This window comes from Talpa occidentalis, unplaced genomic scaffold (genome assembly GCF_014898055.3).
Source record: "Talpa occidentalis isolate TD23 unplaced genomic scaffold, MPIMG_talOcc4v2.1 talOcc4.9, whole genome shotgun sequence".
NCBI classification, from domain to species: Eukaryota; Metazoa; Chordata; class Mammalia; order Eulipotyphla; family Talpidae; genus Talpa; species Talpa occidentalis.
Window position 1 is genome coordinate 13,900,317 of NW_023605305.1, and position 22,145 is coordinate 13,922,461.

General features: G+C 37.9%; 1 protein-coding gene across 1 annotated transcript in view; it reads left to right on the top strand.

Annotated features, from left to right (window-relative positions):
* CLIC4 (chloride intracellular channel 4) overlaps nt 1-22,145 on the top strand; it is a 52,812-nt gene that overhangs the window by 12,845 nt on the left and 17,822 nt on the right. The window contains exon 2 of the mRNA XM_037501353.2: nt 13,817-13,926. Within this exon, the coding sequence (XP_037357250.1) occupies nt 13,817-13,926 (110 nt within the window). The remainder of the gene's footprint in view (nt 1-13,816; nt 13,927-22,145) is intronic.

Genomic DNA, 22,145 nt, shown 5'->3' on the forward strand with positions numbered 1-22,145 from the left:
AAGCTGAGTCCATAATTAGTAAAGATTGTTTTTCTTGTGTCTCTTTTTCCTCCTCCTCTTTCTTCTCTTGTCTTGAAATGAATAGATTTACTTTTTTTTTCTTTGTAAAGTAAAAAAGAAGGAAGGGAGAATACATGGCTGTGTTCTGGCCCTGCTCTGCTCCTCCCTCCTGTAAATAGTGTGGATTTACATGTTTTATGCTTAGTAATTTTTGAGGGATAAGGTAGATAGAGTTGAAGTACCCTAATTCTCAGTTTATTTCTAGGCCTTAAGATTGTTGATTTTGAAAATTTTCACCTTATACCACAATGGGATAAGGTTAAAACCTTCGCATGACTATATGTTTATTATTTTTATTTAGTTATGCATGCAAGAACTGGGGTGTAGGCCAGAGGTGCAGGGGGTGGTGGTGGTGGTAAGAGGATTCACCAGAGACAGAGAGCAGATAGGCGGATCTACTGAAATACACCGCTGAGGGGAGCAGCAGGCAAGATAGTAGAGGTCTGCTGCACCATGTGGGTCAGTTCCCTGGCCTGGGATCGAACTCATGCCGCAGTGCTGGTGATAACTTGATAGTTCTAAGACTTTAACCCCTGCGCCACCGGGGAGGCCCCAGCATGACTGTAATTGATAGGTGATATAAGGATTGTAAAACGACTTTAAGGGGCCTGCTCGGTGGCGCAGCGGGTTGAGCACTGCGCTGTGAAGCTGTCCACAGCCTCCGCAATGCCGGTTCGATCCCAGCTGGCCGGCAAGAATCCCACATGGCGCGGCAGACCTCTCCTGTCTGGCCCGCTGCTCCCCTCAGCAGTGTGTTTCTGTCATCTGCCTGTTCTGTTCCCCGCTCTCTCTGGTGAATCCTCTCACCCTCCCATGCCTCTAGCCTGTACACCAGCTCTTGTATAAAAATAAATCTTAAAAAAAAAAAAGATTCTAAAATCATTCATTTAATAATAGTGGTATAAATTGTTTGAGAGTGCTTATTTTTTTTCTCTGTATAGGATAGAGTATACTCATACACAAAATAATATAATAGTCATAACACATTGGTATAATAATAGTCATAACATATTGCATTGAGTGCTTACTATGTATGGTCCAGGCAGTGTTGTGTACACCCTTTGCATACGTTAGCTAATTTAAACCTCGTCTAAACATGCAAATAAGTAAGATCAATAGTGTTTTCCATGTGGGGTGTAGAGAGGGCATTGATTGTGTGTGGTCGAAGGACTGGGATTTGTTCCACGGTTTTTATAATCCAGAGCCTGACTCTTAATCACTGAGAACCCTTTTTATTTGTTTATATTCTTTTTCTCTATTTGAGACTTGAATTTTGACCTAAGAGTTTTATTTTTCTATTTGCTGTTTTAAGTCACTCTGAAAAATGAAAGATTTCTGAAAATATTTCTAAAACACACTAAGGACCACTGTGCCTAGGTGGTATCTAAGATGAGTTTGGTTGCTTTCAGTTCTCTTGGTTAAATTGGAAATGAAACTAAAATTTCCATTACCTCACCTCTTTGCATTTTGGGGACCTAGTTAATTAGTATTTTGTAAAACATTTAAAATGGTTCATTTATAAACTTGTTAAGAAACTTACTTGAACATCATGTGTTTGATTTTAGGATTGTTTTCCTATTTACAAATGTCAGATTAGTCCAAGTTTAACAAAAATCACATACTAAATCATTGATATTTTTCCTTTTTTTTTTAAAAAAAAAACCTCCCCTTTCGGAGGAGCTTACACTAATCTTTGCATTGTTAATAAAAAAAAAGCAAGGAAGTTTCTTTTTGTGGAGAGAGGAAATGGCTGTTAGTTCGGGACTTTATCCATATTAGGTATAAACTAAATATAGACTTGTAATCCAGGAGTGAAGTCTAAAAAGTTTTTTGAATAGAGCTAATGAGATCAGCCCGTGTTTTGGATCTGGGGTTTTTGGTTTTGCTTTCTTTCTTTTTTTGACTTTTGACTCATTTAAAAAGTAACCAAAAGAATTAATCCTGTGGTCTTGCCTGTGTTTGTACTGAAAACAGAAAAAAGACTTTAACAAGGAATCTTTCTTTAAAACACAAATTCTAAAAAACCTGCGTTTTGTTTGTTTGAAGAATAGTTGCTTATAGCTCTTCTTGAGGGGCGGTTGTAAACATTTTAATTTCTTGATCATGTTATTTTCCTATTACTAATTCTTTTTTTTTTTTAAGTCGGTGCTATCCTGAAATCTTATTTATATTGAGGTAACATTGGTTTTTACACACTATATATGATTTAGAGCAATAGGTTTACATCTCCTATCCTTAAGTCTTTTTCACTCCTTTGTACTGTGAAGCTTGACTCTTGTCTTGTATAAGGAGCATCTGTTTTACTTCGTAATTTCTTGATTTATTTGGTGTTTAACCATTAAGATAGATTTTAGTGTGGCTAGTGGAATAGGATTCTTCCGACTGGTTGTTTATAGAATTATAGTAGAACAGAATGAAGGAATAAATCTGTTTCTGGCCAAATCACAAGTTGTTTCCAAATAGGAACTTTTTAAAGCTCCCCACCCTCCCACCCCAAAGTATTCTTATTCCTAAGAAATGTTTTTAGCTCTTGTGATCCTTCTCAGAGCCCTTTCTTTGCAAGCATGCCAAAATATTCAAGGAGCTTATTAATGTGCAATGCCATTCTCTTATGGAATTATATATCTTTTTTTCCTAACGATTTATTTATGCATACAAGAGCTGGGGTACAGACCAGAGATGTGGGGGATGAGAGGATTCACCAAGACAGAGTAGGGAGCAGAACAGGCAGACTGACTGAAATACACTGCTGAGGGGAGCAGCGGGCGAGGCAGGAGAGGTCTGCTGCGCCATGTGGGTTGCTGCCTGGCCGGCCAGGGATTGAACTCAAGCTGCAGTGGCTGCAGATAGCTTCACAGTGCTGAGTCTTAATATCTTGCACCACCAGGGAGGCCCAGAAATTGTATATCTTTAAGGCATATCTTATTAAAAACATTTTGGGGGGCCTCCCTGGTGGAGCAAGGGTTAAGACAGCCTGTGAAGCTGTCTGCAGCCTCTGTAGGACAATTTTGATCCCCAGCAAGCCAAGGAGCAACCCACATGGCGCAGCAGACCTCTCCTGCCTCGCCTGCTGCTCCCCTCAGCAGTGTACTTCAGTCAATCTGCCTGTTCTCTTCCCCACTCTGTCTTTGGTGAATCCTCTCGTCAACCCCCAACCCCGCACACACCTCTGACCTGTACCCCAGCTCTTGTATGCATAATAAATAAATCTTAAAAAAATTTTTTTTGGAATACCACTAATTCTGTAAAAAGTGTATCTTAACTTATCATTTCATTGGTTTTAGTTCATAAAGCCAAATGCCCTCCAAGGCTGTTCAGATATCTTCTGAATCTTCTGACTTTGTTGCAGAGCTAACCATCCTATTACCTGTAAGGAGCATTTTGTGTATCTCCATATTCTGCCATTCACCTGAGTCAATTTTCATCCTACCGTTGTTCCAGACTAGAATGTGTATTCCAGGAGATCAGGGATCAGGGACTATTTTCATCTTATATATTTCTCACCTCTACCAAACCTTGTTATATAGGAGAGAACTCATTGATTCAGTAAATACCTATTGTGTGTTTTGTTTTTGTAAGTTGGTATACAAACTCTGGATAGAAACATAAGAAAGTATACAGTCTGTTTCTGGTGTTGTATTTTGTATTACTTTAGAGTAAAATACTATCGATAAAAATTCCAATTACTGAACTTGAGACATGTAATTTGGATTTATGACTAGCTGCTCACTAGATAGATAGCCATTAATCTGCACTTAATAGCAGATTGGTTTAAAGGTCCAGAATTCTTCTCATTATATAACCAGAAGATCAGTTTTCTCATCTGTAATGTGGCTGTGTTTCTTAGAAGTGATGGCCAATCTAGCCCGAATTTATTTTGTGTACCAAAATAAATAACCTTAATCTTGGGTCTTTAGACCCAGAAAGAAATTTGAGACCCAAGACTTCAGAGTCAGATCCACATGATTAAATAAATAGAAGTAGTTTATTAGAAAACAAATATAAATGGAACCAATAAAAGTTCTCAATGGTAAAAGTTCTCTGGCATTTTTGCCAGAGAAATATTTCAAGAGTGAGTTGTTTGGCCAGATAGAATATGCTGTATTCTCTAATTGCCTAAAAAGTAAAGGGAAGATTTTGTTTGCTGAGTCTAAAATAAAACACAAAACTATTCTAAGGTAGAATTTGCCTTCATTATATTCTTCTTCTTTTTTTAATTAATTTGTTTATTTATTCAAGAACCGGAGTACAGCCCAGATTCACGGGAGGGTGAGAGGATTCACCAGAGACAGAGCAGGAACAGAACAGGCAGACTGATGAAATACACTGCTGAGGGGAGCAGTGGGTGAGACAGGAGAGGTCTGTGGTGCCATGTGGGACCCTTACCAGCTGGGCGGGATTGAACCAGCACTGCAGAGGCTGCTGACAGCTTCACAGCGTGGCGCTCAACTGCCTGTGCCACCAGGGGAGACCCCTAATATTCTTGAAGGCACCTGTACATTGAAACTACAAGTAAAAAAATTAATAATAAACACACTATCTTGTACTATTCAGATATTTGAAATTTATTTTAGACCAGTCAAGAAAGTAGACCAAAGTTAACTTTATCATAACTGCATTAAGTTTTTGAATATATAATTTTAAAAGCATTTTATTATGTATCTTAAAGTTTAACTATGGATAAGCCAAAATAGAATGCCAAAGAAAGTTTATTCATACATGTTTGTTGAGTACATTTTATATTAAAATACCCTATTTTAATACTTCATGACTGCATTCTTTCATTGATCATTGTCATCATTATTAATCTGTTCTTAGTCCGTTAGAGTGCCAAAATTTTGTAGTAACATGGTGATGTATGTCTTTATAGCTCCTTTTCTGTGCATATCCATATCATTCTATAATTCTGTTTTCAAAGACTGTCACATACCTCATTTCTCCTTTGAATTCTTTATTTTTCTTTTACCTAAGATATCTCTTTTTAAAACTTTGTAAAGCATTTAGGCCTTTTCCAAAGAGAGAAATTGGATTTTTTTACTGCTCTTAGTAAAATGTGCAGTTAAAATTGTTTGCTTGGTCTGAGAACTCGTTGATAGAAAGAAATGCTCTCACCCACTTTAAGTTAGGTAGCTGGCATAAGCATATAAGGGGAGTTTTGTTTTTTTTTTAAACACTTAGTTGTTTTCTTTTACTCCTGTAATTCTTTTTGAATCTACTTTAGACAACAGTATGTATATTTTTAAACTATCCTAACGGAAGGTGACTTGCATAAGAATTTCACCCACCCCCCTAAAGTATTTATGTCCTACTGATAAACATGGGTAGACTCTGGCCGTTAGTGCATTTATCTTTGGTTAGAAGATATTAAAAGAATGGGGCTTAAAAAAAAAAAAAGAATGGGATTTAGACAATGAAAAAATTTGAGAGACTTTTTTTTTTGGCTGTGATCAAAGGGAGAATAACCAATTGTAAAGGGCACATTTTAAAAAATGAAATACTTACATTGTAATAAAATAAACACAAATTAGTTATCTACATTCCTGAAATTAACTCATTTAAATGTCAAATATTTAAATTCTCACTGTTTTATCTGAAAATGTCTTGATTTCAAATCTAGCCTCCATTCTTCTTTTCTTTTTTACATTTTGAAAGGAAAAAGGAAACGAGAGGCACCTGCATAGTCATAGGTGGGTAGGAGAGTTGCCTGGCCTCTATTATTTGGTGAGAATTCAATTCAGCTGTCATTGAGATCATTATCCTTTGCATTCAGTGTGTTTTTATCCCAGCTACTTAAAATTTTTTTCTCCTCTCTTGCTTTTGAACATTTTAATTAGGATATTTCCAAATATGACTTTCTTTGTATTAATTGTGCTTTGATGTTCATGAATCCTACTCGATCTGTAAATTTGCCTTTAATTGGGAAATGTCTGGTCATTATTCCTTGAATTTTTTTTTTTACTTTTTTTTTTTTGAAAGTTCATGTTCTTTTTATTGGAATGAAAGGACTAGCATTTACAACTTGGAATGAACATAAATTGTAGTTTCTTGGAAAGCAGTGTTGATGGTTGTGCTGAAGTCCATAGCCACAGCCTACTCTGCAGACTCCAAGTCATGGTTCAGAAGATTTTAAAAACAGAATTCAAAGATGCTCCCTTGACAAAAGTTTCTTTCTTTCTTTCTTTCTTTTTTTTGAAGATTTATTTATTTATTTATTTATACAAGCACTGGGTACAGTCAGAAGCGCGGGAGGGTGAGAGAATTCACCAGAGACAGAGCAGGGAACAGAACAGACAGACTGACGAAATATACTGCTGAGGGGAGCAGCAGGCGGCAGGAGAGGTCTGCATGCCATTTGGGACCCTCCTGTGGTGGCCGGGGAGCAGCCGGGGATCGAACCAGCGCTGCAGAGGCTGCGGGCAGCTTCGCAACCCGGCGCTCAACCGCTGCGCCACCGGGGAAGCCCAACAAAAGTTTCTTTTTACAAATTTGTGTGCTTGATGACAGTGTGACATTAATTTTGCTCTAGTATAGTGCAGATAACGCTAAGCCAACAAACTAAGGCATGCCACTAGGGCATGATTATCATGAGCAGCATGACACAAAAGTATAAGACAACCATCTTGCCAGGGGGATTGCTACACATTTTATACTTAACCCATTTTTCTGCATATTGAAAAAAAATTGCCTTGTCCTCTGTCTCCTTCCTTTTGGGACTCTAATTAAATATACAGACCTTTTGATATTTCCTAGAGGTCCTTGAGGCTTTATTTAATTTTTTTTGATTTTTTATTCAGATTAATTTTTAAGATTTCTTTTGCTATCCATAAACCCTCTTCTCTGTTCTACTGTTAAGCCCAACTAGTGGTTTAAAAAATTCAGATGCTATATTTTTTAATTCTAGAATTTACATTTTCTTCTTTTTTTGTGGTCTCTGCTGAGATTTTCTGTCATCCTTGATTATGAGCATACTTTTCTTTATGTTCTTGAACATAGTTATAATGATTGCTTTAAACTCTTTGCAAATTGTAGCACCTGGGTCAGACTAGGGTGTGTCTCCTAGATTAGTTTTTTCCTCTTGAGAATGGGTCATATTTTCTTGTTTCCTCCTATGTGGATTAATTTTCTATTTTATTACAGATTTTGTGAATGACAAGTTGTAGAAACTTTGGGTTTTGTTATATTCCTCTGAAGATACCAATTTTTTTCCTTTTTTAAAAAAAGCAAGTAGTTAACTCAGCTGAACTCCAAATTCTCTCTTTCTGTGGAGGGGAGGGTGGCAGCTCAAATTTCATTTCAGTTCTGTTAACCTGTATGCTCCACGATCAGTCTTGTGCCTCTGATTCAGAGATTAGCCAATGTTTAGATAAGAGTTTTATATAGATTTTAGGGCTCCCCCTTTTTAGGGTCTCTCTCTCTTTTTTTTAAATATTTATTTATTTATACAAGCACTGGGTACAGTCAGAAGCGCGGGAGGGTGAGAGAAATCACCAGAGCCAGAGCAGGGAGCAGAGCAGGCAGAAGGACCAAAGTACACTGCTGAGGGGAGCAGCGGGTGGCAGGAGAGGTCTGCGCGCCATGTGGGACCCTCGCCGGTGGCTGGGGAGCAGCCAGGAATCGAACCAGCGCTTCAGAGGCTGCGGGCAGCTTCGCAACCCAGAGCTCAACCGCTGCGCCACTGGGGAGTCCTGGGTCTCTCTTTTCTTTTTATGGTGTCCTACCTTATTTTCCCATTGTAACAGTTGCTCTGACCTATGTCCTCTGGTTTTTTAAACCTACAGGCCAATGAGTTTTCCATTGCATTTTAACTGCATGGCATAAGACTAAAAGATAAATATTAGGGAAATTTGCCCAGTTTGTAATTTTTAACTTGGTGTATTTATCAATTCTATAAAAATTGAAGTCTCATGAGGTCAGGTCTTATTGGTCTCATTCATACTTATTTCTGCAGAGCAGCAGAAGTAGGCCCTCTGTAAATATGTGTTAAATGTCAAATAACTATATCTGGGCCCCTAGGCAGGGATATCTTCTGTAAGATATACTATGAATAAGGAAAGAACCCACAGCTTGAACTTCACATGCTTCAGGAGCATGTGCTACCTGGACTACAGACATCCCAGAACAAAGTCTAAATGGCAGCCTGTATGAAACAGATTAATTATTCCAGAGTTCTGAAGTGACTATTATATCACCTTTAACTTATATTGAGCGTTTTCTTTCCTTGCCACACTTATTTTCACTCTTCCTGCTAGTCTTAATTGGAGATAAATGGCGAAATTAGCACTTTTGAGAAAATGTCAAACAAGTGTTACTTCAGTTGTGATTAGGTGTTGGAGGAGTATGGTTTGAGTATCATTCTACCCGATATTGAAAATTTCACTTTTAGTGTGTTCTCTAAATTCTTAGATTAAACTTGGCAAACCATGTGGTAGATGTATGAATAAAGAATAATTAATTTTAATTCTAAAACATTGATTTTTACCTGCCTTTGAATAGTATAAAAGTGAGTTGTAAATACAATTAGAAACTGTTAGTATGAAAGTGGAAAGTGAGTTAATAATTTTTAAAAACTTCATTTGGAAGAATTTCAGATTTATAGACAAGTTGATAATCAGACTAGTACAAAGAGCAGGTTTTACTGCATTGGTTTTATTATTCACTTTTCCTTGGTAAATTGCATACATTGTAGCCTTTACCTCTGTATTCTCCTATGTGTATTCCCTAAGAGGATATGGCTTCTTTGACAATATTACAGTTATTGACTCCCACTGTCCCACCTCCACTTCCCAGAATAGAAATCCAGCACCCAAAGAGGTTAAGTGATTTACCCATGACTACATGGCTTATAATTGGAAAACCCAGACTATTTTGCAGGTCAGGTATTGAGCCTACCCTCTAACATCACAACAGAATCTTTTCTTTTTCCTGACCAGTCAGATCATTTAGTAGTTTAGTACAGTAATAAAAATTTATAATTGTTCTTTTAAACTAGATTTAATCGTCCTATAGCATTAAGGACCTTGGGTCACCATAATTGTCCTTAACATTATATTTAGGCTTAAGTCAAACTCTTAAGATCAAATGTTCTGTTTTACACTAAAAGGTACTTACCTCTGCCTCTTAGTCTATGAAGAATAAGAATGTTCTCGAATTTGAATGTCTAGGTTATAAGGGACTTTAGGCTGGATTGGTTTAAATCTTGATATGTCCAAATTTGAGACAACATATGTGGTGTTCCTTTAAAATGTGGGAGAAGGCTGTTACTTACCAAATCTAACCAGGTTGCTGGCCCACAAAGAGCAGAGTCCAAAAGGCATCATGAGGAATTCAAAGTTTAACCACAGAGTAGACGTCGTCCCAATCTTTATTTTTTGGCATTTTTTTTTCTCTGTGTCAGTATTTACTAAAATATTGTCTGCTTATCAAATACATCAGAATTAGAATTGCTGGGAGTGCTTGTTAAAAATTTCAAGTTCCTGGACCCACCACAAAAAACACTGATTCGGAGTATCTGAGGTGAAAGCTGGTAATCTGCATTTTAAATCCATTTCTTTGTTTCCCAGGTATCCTGAGACTTGAGAATCCTGCTCATACATATTTTTGTTACAAAGATGGCTTTCATTTTCAGAGCTTATCCCTCATTCTATGACTTTGTGCTTTATTTCATCTTCATATATTTGGGGTGGGAATGTTTTTGTTTGTTTGCTTTTTAAAAAGTTTAAATGAAAGATTCGCGTGCCTAGTACAAATATCAGAAAGTATGAAAGGGTATATACATGGAACAACTCCCTCCCCATCCCTTGATTTCAGAGCAGTGTGTTGTCCTAAACCCTTGGATTTTATCCACCCCACCCCGCCCCCACCACTCACTGAGGTAGTTTGTGTTGTTCCCATTTTATTGAAAAGGAAATATGGCCCAAAGAAATTAAACCACTAAGCAATGAAATTTGTCTGGGAGTCTGGCTCTTACCTATTATCCTCTGTTGAGTGAGAAGATATAAGGATTAATTAGATCAATACCTATCAGGGCTTGCTTTCTCAGAGTTCATCCTAAATAAGACACATGTTGCATGTGAATTCTAACAGCCTAGCTTGGAGTTTGTTTTAGCCCTGTAGTTGAATATCGTCCTGTAAGTTCAAGGTAATTAGTTCTACTCTAAATTACATAGGCTCTTCTTTGTAGGGTGTACTTCATGAATTGGGTACATTGAACAGTAAAAGGGTTAAGGTCTTTCCAATGTCCTCCTATTATCTGTGTTTTATTTATATAGGCAAAGCACGGCATATGGTAATTCCTCTATTATATATCCTTTGACCTTATTTATAGAGTTGGTTTTATAAGATAGTTATGTCCAGGATGCAATGATATATTCTTTGCATGGCAAAGAGATTTTTAACATCTTAAAGAAAGGATATATTTGCTTCCCTCCATTTAGTAGACTTTAAACTTTATATAGACTGTACTTCTTAGAACATAAGGCCATGCTATATGTCATTTAGAAGAAATTAAAATGTAGAAAACACTTAGATCCTTCCCCCTCATTTTCTGAAAGAATAAAGTCATGTTGGGATTCGAATGTCTAAGTACTTAAACTCTAACAACCTGTTGTTAGACCTTGAGTTCTGTGCGTGAAGTATCTTTAAAGTCAAGTGATATTTACTCAACTCTTACCATGTACTAGGAACTCTGTGTACCCTAAATGATTTGATCCCTATAATAACATGGTGAAGGAAGACAAGTTGCACAGATGTTAAGTAACTTGCTGAAGATCACACAGCTAATGTAGTGAAGTCTATAGTCTGACTTTAAACCTTGTTATTTCCCATATGCACTGCATATGGATAAAGGATAACATCTAATTAAACCTTTAGACTCTAAACCTTGGTTCCAGCCTGTGATTTAGCAAAAACTATGAAGAAACAGATTCTAGAAGTCAGGTGACTTTCATTTAACATGTGGTTTTGTGACTTTTAGTTCACTTATATAAAAGTAAGCCATTTTGTGTGTTCAGACAGCTAGTTTAGATACACAAAGGTAAATGAGGTATTATCGTTTTTAGGTTCATTCTTCTGGTAATATGTTCTATATATCCTCTTGAGATTGTGTCAAAGAAAATAATTTAATGATCAGGAGCCCATTCTTACCTTTAGATTCCAAGTAAAGTAGGAAAGGGTATATACATGGTCTAGTCATCATCACCCTGACCCTGGTCCCATAAACACAAAGAAATAGAGAGGAATGAAGTTTAAAGCTCTTTTTGGGTGGCTTAAAATCTGACTATTCTGAAAACTGATTAAACTAGGTTTTCTAAGTGAGCAGTTCCTTAACCTTCAATTAGTAAAACATTAAGATATTTATGGCATCTGCCACTGACCTCTATTCTGCAATGTAAGAGTTAATCCAGCAGTTGCTGATTAAATACGGGTGTTAGGAAATTCAAGAATTACAACAGAGGTCCAGAGGGAGGAGGGTGAGGAATAGTGAGTGTGTGAGAGGAACTCCAGATAGCAAGTCACACAAAACTACCCCTTTTATAAGAAACAAAACTGAAATGAATGCTAAGACTCACTCTTTATCTGGGAATTTGTGGTAATTTTTGCGCCAGTGGGATTATTCATATCTTCACTTTGAGTATTTGAATTTTCTAATTTGGAAGAAAACATTCTAGACTTATATGTTTTTGTAATGTTCAATCATAATTCAAAAACTCTCGATGTTCCAATATAAAATCTTATGCATTGTGTGTGTATTTGTACTTGTAATCTGTGACTATATATTTTTAAAAACAGCTTTATTGAGATTCATAGGTATCATATAATCCGCTCATTTGAAGTGTATAATTCAGTGGTTGTGAGTACAGTCGTAAAGTCATGCAGCCATCACCACAGTCTAATTTTAGAACATTTTTTTATTACCCACAAAAGAAACCCTGTACCCATTAGCAACTTCCATTCCCTTTCTTCCTCCCCTCTCCCCCCAGCCTAGGCAACCGCTAATCTACTTTCTATTTCTATGGGTTTGCCTGTTTTGGACATTCGATATAAATGAAATATATAATATGTGATCTTTTATGACTGCTGCTTTCATTTAGCATGATTTTTCAAAGTTCATTCAAGTTATTGTGTGTATATCCTTACTTCATTGCTTTTTATTTTTAAATTCCATTTTTGCATGAATATACTACATTTTTTTTTTTTACTTTGCTTTTTAAATTTAATACTTCTGAGATAATTGCCTGTGGAAAGATAAGGGAGATGATGATGAAATTCCTGGTTCTTTGCCTCAGATGTCGCAACTTAGAGCTATGGAAGCTGGCAACCTGGGGACAGAAAGCTCCAACGAAAGTCTGCTTGCTCTCTGTAGCCAAAGAACCAGGAAATAGGCAGCCCAAATAGGACAGAAGTATGGACAATAGCTACTTCAAACAAAAATCCCTGACCCCAGGGCCTCGCCTGGTGGCGCAGGCGGTTGAACACTGCACTGTGAAGCTCTCCACAGCCTCTGCAGCTCTGGTTTGATCCTGGCCGACCGTCAAGGGTCCCACATGGCACGCAGACCTTTCCTGCCTCGCCTGCTGCTCCCCTCAGCAGTGTATTTCGTCAGTCTGCCTGTTCTGTTCCCCGCTCTGGCTCTGGTGAATCCTCTCACCCTCCCACGCATCTGGCCTGCACCCGGGTTCTTGTATAAATGAATAAATAAATCTTTAAAAAAAAAATCCCTGACTCTGCCCCCATCCAGCAAAGCCCAATGGTTAGCTGAAACTTTTATCTTCTGGTGTGGTGGTCTGTAATTTAACACATTCTTTACTGCTAGGTTTTGCTATTACAAATAATGCTTCCATGTTCTCCCCTTTTACTTGTATCTTTGGACATCTGTATAAATGTTTTTACTGAATACATTTTTCTACATATGAAATTGTTGGGTCATTAGCATACAATGAAGCTCTCAAAACTGATCCTTAAAACATGACAATATATGAGAAGTGTTACTTTTCAGCTTATATTGTCTCTGTTTAATTGAGTAATTTTAATTGTTTTATCCTCTGGCTTACCCATTCTTTCTTCTGTTTTCTCTTTGGCTGTTAAGCCCATCCTTTTATTTCAGTTACTATATATATATATATATATTTTAAAAGATTTATTTATTTATTTATATAAGCATTGGGTACAGTCAGAAGCGCAGGAGGGTGAGAGAATTCACCAGAGCCAGAGCGGGGAGCAGAGCAGGCAGAGGGACCGAAGTACACTGCTGAGGGGAGCAGCGGGCGGCAGGAGAGGTCTGCACGCCATATGGGACCCTCCTCTGGTGGCCGGGGAGCAGCCGGGGATGGAACCGGTGCTGTAGAGGCTGCGGGCAGCTTCGCAACCCAGCGCTCAACTGCTGCGCCACCGGGGAGGCCCCTTCAGTTACTATATTTTTTGGTTCCTAAATTTCCTATTAAAATTAAACTCAAACTAGCCACATTTTAAGTACTCATCAGCCATATGTTACAAATGGTTACTGCATTGGGCAGTGGGAATACAGGTAATTCCTATTGTTAGAAAAAGTTCTCTGGGCAATGTGTACTAGACTGGCCATTTCTAAGAGAGAGGCAAATAAAGAGCAAAATGATAAAGCACAGATTTCTACTCCACCTTCCAAAATGTAACTTTTCCTGTCTTAGGTATTCTTGATTAAAATTCAGAAAAAACTCTGTTGTTTTGAGTATCATCATTTTGATCTTGTTTTTTAATGTTTATTTCTATTTCTATTCCCCAGGCTGGCAGTGATGGTGAAAGCATAGGAAACTGTCCCTTTTCCCAGAGACTCTTCATGATTCTTTGGCTTAAAGGAGTTGTATTTAGTGTGACAACCGTTGATCTAAAAAGGTAAGAATTGACTGATCAACTTAATTTGCGTATATACCTTACTATTTTTTTTTTCAGTTTGATCCTTTCTTATCCCTTACTTTGATGACATATATTCTCTAAAGGTAATATATGGTATTAAGGTTTGGCTGACTTATGTACTGATTTAACTAGTCTGAATATTATGAATAACTCATGCTGTCAGCAGATCACATGTGGCCAATCAGTCTTTTAGTAACATAACTTATATTTCAAAAGCAGTACCAGGATTATGACTTAGTGTGGGTGTGGCTTTCTAGTTAAACATGGAGCTGTGAAGAACTTTCTAAGCAGGAAACTTCTTGATCTCAAATGTGCTAAATTCATGGCCCTTGTGAGGTGGAATTTTAAAGACAGAATACTGCTATGATCTACTTTATTCAATTTATTTTTCAGAGAATAATAGAAATTTTCCACAGTACCATTTTAACCATATTTGGTTAACATTATTGTAAAATAAGAGCAACTATCCACAATCTTGTGATTGTTCTTGCTAGGTGAAGAGTTGTTTTTAACTTTCTCTTCCTAGACCATAGTTGGAGAGGGCTGAAAAGAGCCTGGTAAATGGTAAGCTCTTTTGGCTATTCTTCCTCTGTAGATAAGCCTACTAAGGAAGTGAAGAACATTCATACTACCAAAAAAAATTTTTTTTTATACTTTTTTTTTTTAAAGATTTATTTATTTATACTAGCACTGGATACAGTCAGAAGCACGGGAGGGTGAGAGAATTCACCAGAGCCAGAGCAGGGAGCAGAACAGGCAGACTGATGAAGTACACTGCTAAGGGGAGCAGTAGGCGCGGCAGGAGAGGTCTGCGCACCATGTGGGACCCTTGCTGGTGGCCGGGGATCAAACCGGTGCTGTAGAGGCTGCGGGCAGCTTCGCAGACCAGCGCTCAACCGCTGCGCCACCAGGGAGGCCCACTTCCAAAAAAATATTTTAATCAATGGTTAAGAATAGTTATACCGGGCCTCCCCGGTGGCACAGCGGTTGAGCGCTGGGCTGTGAAGCTGCCCGCAGCCTCTGCAGCGCCGGTTCGATCCCCGGCTTCTCCCCGGCCACCGCAGGAGGGTCCCACATGGTGCGCAGACCTCTCCTGCCCCCCGCTGCTCCCCTCAGCAGTGTACTTCGTCAGTCTGCCTGCTCTCCGCTCTGGCTCTGGTGAATTCTCTCACCCTCCCGCGCTTCTGACTGTACCCAGTGCTTGTATAAATAAATAATCTTCAAAAAAAAAAAGAATAGTTATACCAACAGAAAAGCAAGGATTTGTCAGTGGAAAAGTATTCCTCTTAACACAAATCCCGCAACCTGATTGGCTGTTTATTTTTAAAGCATATCAGTCATGAACAGCGTCCAAGAAAAAATATTAGCTGGCTCTCACTTGATTAGCAGTAGGATGTCTGTACGTTATCCTTCTGGGCATCACATGGTCAGAGGTATCTGAGTGCTTTCATCCCTTCCCAGTTCTAGGCTAGCATGCTTCTAGGATCTTTGGCAGTTCCTTAAAATGTGTGACTATTTATTGCCAGCACGTTTATTTGAGACTTTGCAGACTTAAAATGTATTTATTGGAAATACACAATGAAGTCTTCCAAGAGCCCCATTTCCTTATGAATCTTTGGGTTTAAGAGTTAAAACTACAGGCTCTTTTGAAGATATACCTAGTTCATGTGGGACAGAACTGCTGTACAATGAACTCATGTAGTTGCCACCTATTACTGTTTTTTTCCCCCTACACACATTCACAAAAAGTTTCCCAATATAATTCCTAAAAATAGACCATGCTTCCAGGCACACACCCTTCCTTGTGTCTTAAAATGAATCTCTTCTTTTCCATTTTTGGCTTGGAGAAAGTGAGTAGACTGCCATGCCTCCCAAGGTCTTTTTTGAACAGCTTTTTTGCTTATGGTGCTCACCAGTTCTCGTGCCCCAAATGATGAAATCTGTGTCAGAAAAGAAGTGAATGCATAATGGCTCTTTTAGAGTTATCTATTTCACTTTTCATTTACAAACTTTTAAAGGCATTATTCCTGTAAGTTGATTAATACTTGAGGATATTTATATGTTTAAGAGTGATGTACCCTACACATGAAAAGTAACACATGGGAAGTAAGATTCAGTGCCTCTTAATTAGAAAACATTACTACTCAAAGAAGTGTATGTTTGTATGTTTATCTACTAAAGTGTATGTTTATCTACTAAAAGTTTGCTTAAAACCAACAGTGGTGAGCTCTTACAATTGGAACCTATATATTTTTAAGAAATCTTATGTCTATAGTACATCTAAAAACTCTTCTTAAGGGCAATTTAAAAAAGTATTTAAGTAGCACATGGTAACAAATTCCCTGCACCACCAGCCCTTGGCCATTGACTTCCCTTCATGGAGATCACTGTATTGAGGTTTGGTCTTTATCCTCCCAGAACTTCTCTATGAGTTTAGATTGTTACATTTTTTTTAGTAAGATTTCAAAGAGAAGGTACCCACAAGACTAGGAATTGACTCAAAAAAAGTATAAGAGTTGTCACAGAGGAATAAAACATTGTGTAGTAAAAAGTACCTTTCTTAATCTTAATTTTAAAGCTTTAAGTGCGACTTTTTAGAAAGCTGTGGGGGAGAAAATGCCTATAATCCTTATTTTCTTGCTTTTCTTGGTAATTGCCTAATTCCTCTGTGAAAAGAACTGATCCCTGAGCAAACCTGTGGAGAGCAACAGAAATCTCCTGAGAGCTGCTTAGAAGCCCACTCTATGCTCTGAAGAAATGATTGTCACATGACATTTCATCCATGAGAACAAACCACAGTTTCTGGTTCTGGTGCCACGTGACATATTCTCTTTGCCTCTCTGTTGGTGATAATGACTGTGCTGGCAGTATTTATGTGCCCCAATGAGGCTTGGAACAATCTCCCATAGCTTGTCTGCCAGTGCAGCCTTAATGCTTTCGTGGGAGTTGTTTCTAAACCTAATTTTCTGTTCTTGCTGCCTTTGTGCTAAAGATCGTTTAGATTAAAAGTGCCCAGGCTCTAGAAGGAACTTAGGTTTCTGTCAACTACTAGTTGAACAAGAATTTCATATAAATGTAAGTGAAAATATTAAAATTTGGGATGTATTTAAAGATGTTATCACATGTCATCAAATGAGGAGCAACCATGGCATAGGAGAACGTATTCAGGGTAGGGACCTAGTGCTACCCTGTCGTCCACATCCCTGGCACCCTGGGCAAGCCACCTCATCTTGGATGTCGGTCACCTCTTACTAAAGTTAGGAAAAAAGGAAGGGGAAAATAAACTAAGCGTTTGTCAGCATTTAATATGCATTAAACACTGTTCAGGGTAGTTTTTTACTGCTCTTATTCAACCCTTTTCAGACCTGTTATTGATTAAAATTCATCATTTTATCACACTGGTGTTATAGGGACTTTTTGGCTGATAGATTTGTGGCTGTGATCAAGATCTTTATTTGAAGACTTAATACTTTCATTATACCCAGAAGTTCCTAAATCAGAGATCAGCATCTTTAGATCACAGATTGCCTGAGAGGTGGACAAGGGGTGGAGGAAGTATGAGATCAGTAATGTGAGAGTTGGGGAGGGGGAGAGGGACAGGGAGGGAGCGAGCCGGCACTGAGAGACAGGACCAGGTAAACTTTCTGCTTTTGAGAAATAAGAGTAGAAATAGGTTTCAAGAATTAACCTTTGGTTGTAAAAGCTATGATATCTGCTATATTACTGGTGGGTTAAAATCCCCTGTCCATACTATTCGCTGAGAGAATAGAAAACCCGGCGAAGCCTACTTTTAAGAAGTTTGAGAAATGTCTGTTTCCAGTCTCCCATTCCCACTTAAACATGCAAACTGTTTCATCCTTTGCGTTGTCGCTAATGATTTCCTTCTGCTTCAAATGTCAGCATACTGTTGGTAATGTATTGTGTGAGCCCCACGTGTAAGTTGCCATAGTAATGACAAAGCTTTGGAAAGATTGTTGTGATAGTTTAAACTTCAACAGTTTTGTAATAGTTTATAATGTTAATGGAACTGAAACTGATAGTTCTACATTGTAAGGCAGTATATATAAACTCAGAACAAACTCTGATTTCCAAATAGATACCTCAGATAGTTTGTTTTCATTGTCATGTCTGTGGTTCCACCCTTAAAACAGTCTGTGGTTCCACCCTTAAAACTGTTCTTAAAACAGTCTTCAGCAAGTTGAGAAATCACTTTAATTCTGGGTAAAACTTTAGTAATGGCAGTGTGAATGCCATATTCAGTGAGTGTGAATGGAATGAGACAGAGCAGCCTTTTGGAGAATTCATCCATTTCCAGCTGCTGGCCAGTCAAGAAATTCAAGTTCCATTCTTTTCCTTTGGAAACTTGACTTGTGTTACATGAAACCCTTGTTAGGACAGTTTACAATTCGAGTTTTGTGTCTCACGAATGCATTCTGAATCACATGTATAGAGTGTGTGTGTGTGTGTGTGTGTGTGTGTGTGTGTAAAGAGAGAGAGAGAGAGAGAGAGAGAAGGATTTCTCTGCCACATTCTTATGTTCTCTTTCAAGATGATTTTTAAGATGACAAAATGCTGTTATGCCACTAAAAGCTCAATTACAAAAATCAATTGTTAGTGAATGCTTTTCTAAACCTGTTAACAGTATAAACTCTTCTTATAAACTGTGTTAATAACATCTGTTAGGAATTATAGAAGCTGTATTTGAAATCTTTTCATGGGCACTATTTCATTTTAAAATGATTACTCCACAAACTGACATTAGGCAAAACATAACAGTATACCACACTTAGTAAAAATAAATACAACACTTTAACTAGGTGGACTGGGACAAATAGACAAATGCCTGGTAACTAGGGTCTTGGTGTGTTCTGGTGAGTGCGTAATTCATTCATCCAGTTAGTGACTTTTAATATTAGTCAGAATAGAACAAATGTAATGAAGAATAATTAATAGGAATAAAAGTGTTCTGAAATAAATGAGGGATTCTGCGGTGTTTGTGTTTTTTGCTTTTGTTTTTGTAGTCTCTTGATTTATTTGAATGAATTTTATACCTTAAAAATCAGCATCTTCAAAAGGGGACTGAATTTAAAATAGGTTCTACCTACTTAGTATTTTCCCCTCCATTTAGTGAGTCAATGAGTTAGATAGGTCATCGTCAGGTACAGCTCCAGTGTCTTATGGCTGTGCCTACTCATCTTCTACCAAGTAGTTGGAACTGAGCCACCAACCTGATGTCCTCCGATTGTTGCAGGTGTAACCAATAAAATTTTAATTGAAGCTAAGCCACTTAAGTTGCTTCAGGTATTAGCTCCTATAAGGCTTCTTTCTCCTCTCTTTTCCTCTCTGTTTCTTGTCTTGGTTTGTTTTTCTTTAGAAGCAAAATGGTTAGGAACAGAATTCTTAGAAGATTACTATTTAAAAAAAACATACTCTGATAAGTAACCTCAAGGCATGGGCTTTATGCAGTTGGCTTTTTTTAAAAAAGATATCTCTTAGGGGAAACAGTTGAATGAATTTGCATGAATTGTTGAACATTTATTAAAGGCCTTTTATGAAATAAACAAAAAATTGTCCTTGAAAATTTTAGCTGTTATCTCTGTTTCAGTTTCATTTATCTTGAAATGTTAGGTTTTTGTGAAACATCTGTAAGATGAGCCTTTGTTGGGCAAACAAAACACTCGGCCCTTGAGTGCCAAGTGAGGACCAGAAGGTGAAGAACCTTAGATCCTCTTTGGTTGGTGACTTAATATATACCTTGTAAGTGAGTCACCTCAGTGCTTACCATTTGTCCATTCTGGTGGTGCTAGGGTTAAGACACAACCTATGAAGCTATCTGTGGCCATTGCAGCAGGAGTTCGATTCCTGGCCAGCCAGGGAGCAACCCACACAGTGCAGCAGACCTCTCCTGACTTGACCACTGCTTCCCTCAGCAGTGTACTTTGGTCAATCTGCCTGTTCTATTCCCCACTCAGTCTCTGGTGAATCCTCTCAACCCCCCCCCCGCCCCACGCCTCTGGCCTGTACCCCAGCTCTTGTATGCATAAATAAATTAATCTTTAGCCTTTTTTTTTTAAAGATTAATTTATTTATGCATACAAGAGCTGGGGTACAGGCCAGAGGTGTTGAGGGGTGAGAGGATTCACAAGAGACGGGGGGGAGCAGAACAGGCAGATTGACTAAAATACACTGCTGAGGGGAACAGTGGGCTAGACAGAAGAGGTCTGCTGCACCATGTTGGTAGCTCCCTGGCTGGGGATCAAACACGTGCTGCAGTGGCTGCGAATAGCTCCATAGGTTGCGCCTTAACCCCTTGCGTCACCAGGGAGGCCCAAAACCTATATAGCTTTTCAGCAGAAACAAGATGGATGAATTTGGTGATCATATGTTGATTTCATTTTACTTACATATTTTTATATTAATCAGATTTTTTTTTATTACCAATCAGTTCAGGCTAGAAAATCATTTTGAACCATCACACTCAGAGGATCAAGTGAGACTGCCAGTCCCACTCCTGTCTAAGGCTCTGTTAATGTGATTCCCAAAGCAGTCATGACTTTCATTTGCATACTTTTATTTGGCTCACTTTCACAGACATTACGTAATATATGATCTTTCTATACTAAGCAGGTCTTATATCCATAGGACAGATAAGAAAATTTGGATAAAGAGGTTGTGATTTATTTGGTCACATTGCTGGGGGGCATGACAGAACCCTTTAATTTGGGACTTTAAGAGGTTCTTTGATGCTTTCTTCTCATGCGCTAATTTTAGCCCTTCTGTAATAAGTAATTTTGTTTAGAGAGCTTCAACTGTCATAATTTATTATAGAAATAATAGCTTATTTATTTTGCCACTTTCCCCCATGTGTAATTTAATGCATCGATCTCTTCCTTCCTTTACCCTGTTCATAAAATATTTATTTATACAAAACACAAACATGTTATTACCTTACATTTAAGCATTTATGGGCTGTTTGTTAATCATAAAAATGTTGATGGATATATTTATTAATCCTCATTTTGAAATAATTCTCAAAAATAATTCTCATTTTGAAATGAGAAAAGTATTTTCTCATCTATACATATATACACACATGTATATAGAGAATATTTTTGCTTATTACTAGCATCATTTATGGGAGATGTGTGTATTCTTTCTCTTATGCAATTTTTTTAGCTCTATTGTGATGAAATACTGTTCTTACCTTGGTGCTACTTTTTTTTAACTTGAAAATCTTAAGACTTGAAAATAAATATGTAAACCCTAAATTGTTAGGGTTTCTGTACTCTTGATTATGTAAACAGTCTTTGTGAGTTGAGGAGGAAAGAAATTAAAGTGGGAACCGATTTGAGTCTGTGAGTGAGAATGAGTGGGTTACTTAAAGACCAAGGATACTAAGGTCTTGGATATGCTGGACCTTTTAGTGATCAAAGAACAGGTTGCCAGGATGATAAGTAAAAAGGAGTAACCCAAAGAAACCATACTGAAGGCATACTTCAGTATTTCAATAAATATTGCTCTGGAACACAAGCTTTATGTATTCCTATCATTTTGTGTTCAACTTGACCTTGTCAGACCAAATAATGCTCAGTGAAAGAATCACAGTTGAAAATCAAATCAGATTTTGACTTTTAAAGTCTTCTTTTGGAGCTTGGGTTCTGTTGTGTTTTTTTTTAAGATTTATTTTATTATTTATGCATACAAGAGCGGGGTATGTGCCAGAGGCTTGGGGGAGGGGCTGGTAGTGAGTGGTAAGAGGACCCACCAGAGACAGAGTGGGGAGCAGAATAGGCAGATCTACTGAAACACACTGCTGAGGGGAGCAGCAGGTGAGACAGGAGAGGTCTGCTGTGCCATGTGGGTCAGCTCCCTGGCTAGGGATTGAGCTCATGCCACAATGCTGGTGATAGCTTGATAGTGCTGAGTGTTGAGAGGGCTCACTAGTGGGCTGAAGTGGGCCATTTTGCTTTGTAATAGGGTAGGACTGACATTCCTTGTTATTGGTAAAAGTAAACATACCAGTTTTCCTCATCATTTTCAGTGTCTTGTGTATTTTCAGTTTTTCCTAATAGGAGGAAAATGTCTTCATTGTTTAGTTTTTAATTTCTTTGGCAACTGTTGGCTTTGACATTTTTTTCATGTGTTAAGTTATTTTATTTATTGCTTATCAATTTCTTTTGGACCACACCTGTTTGATT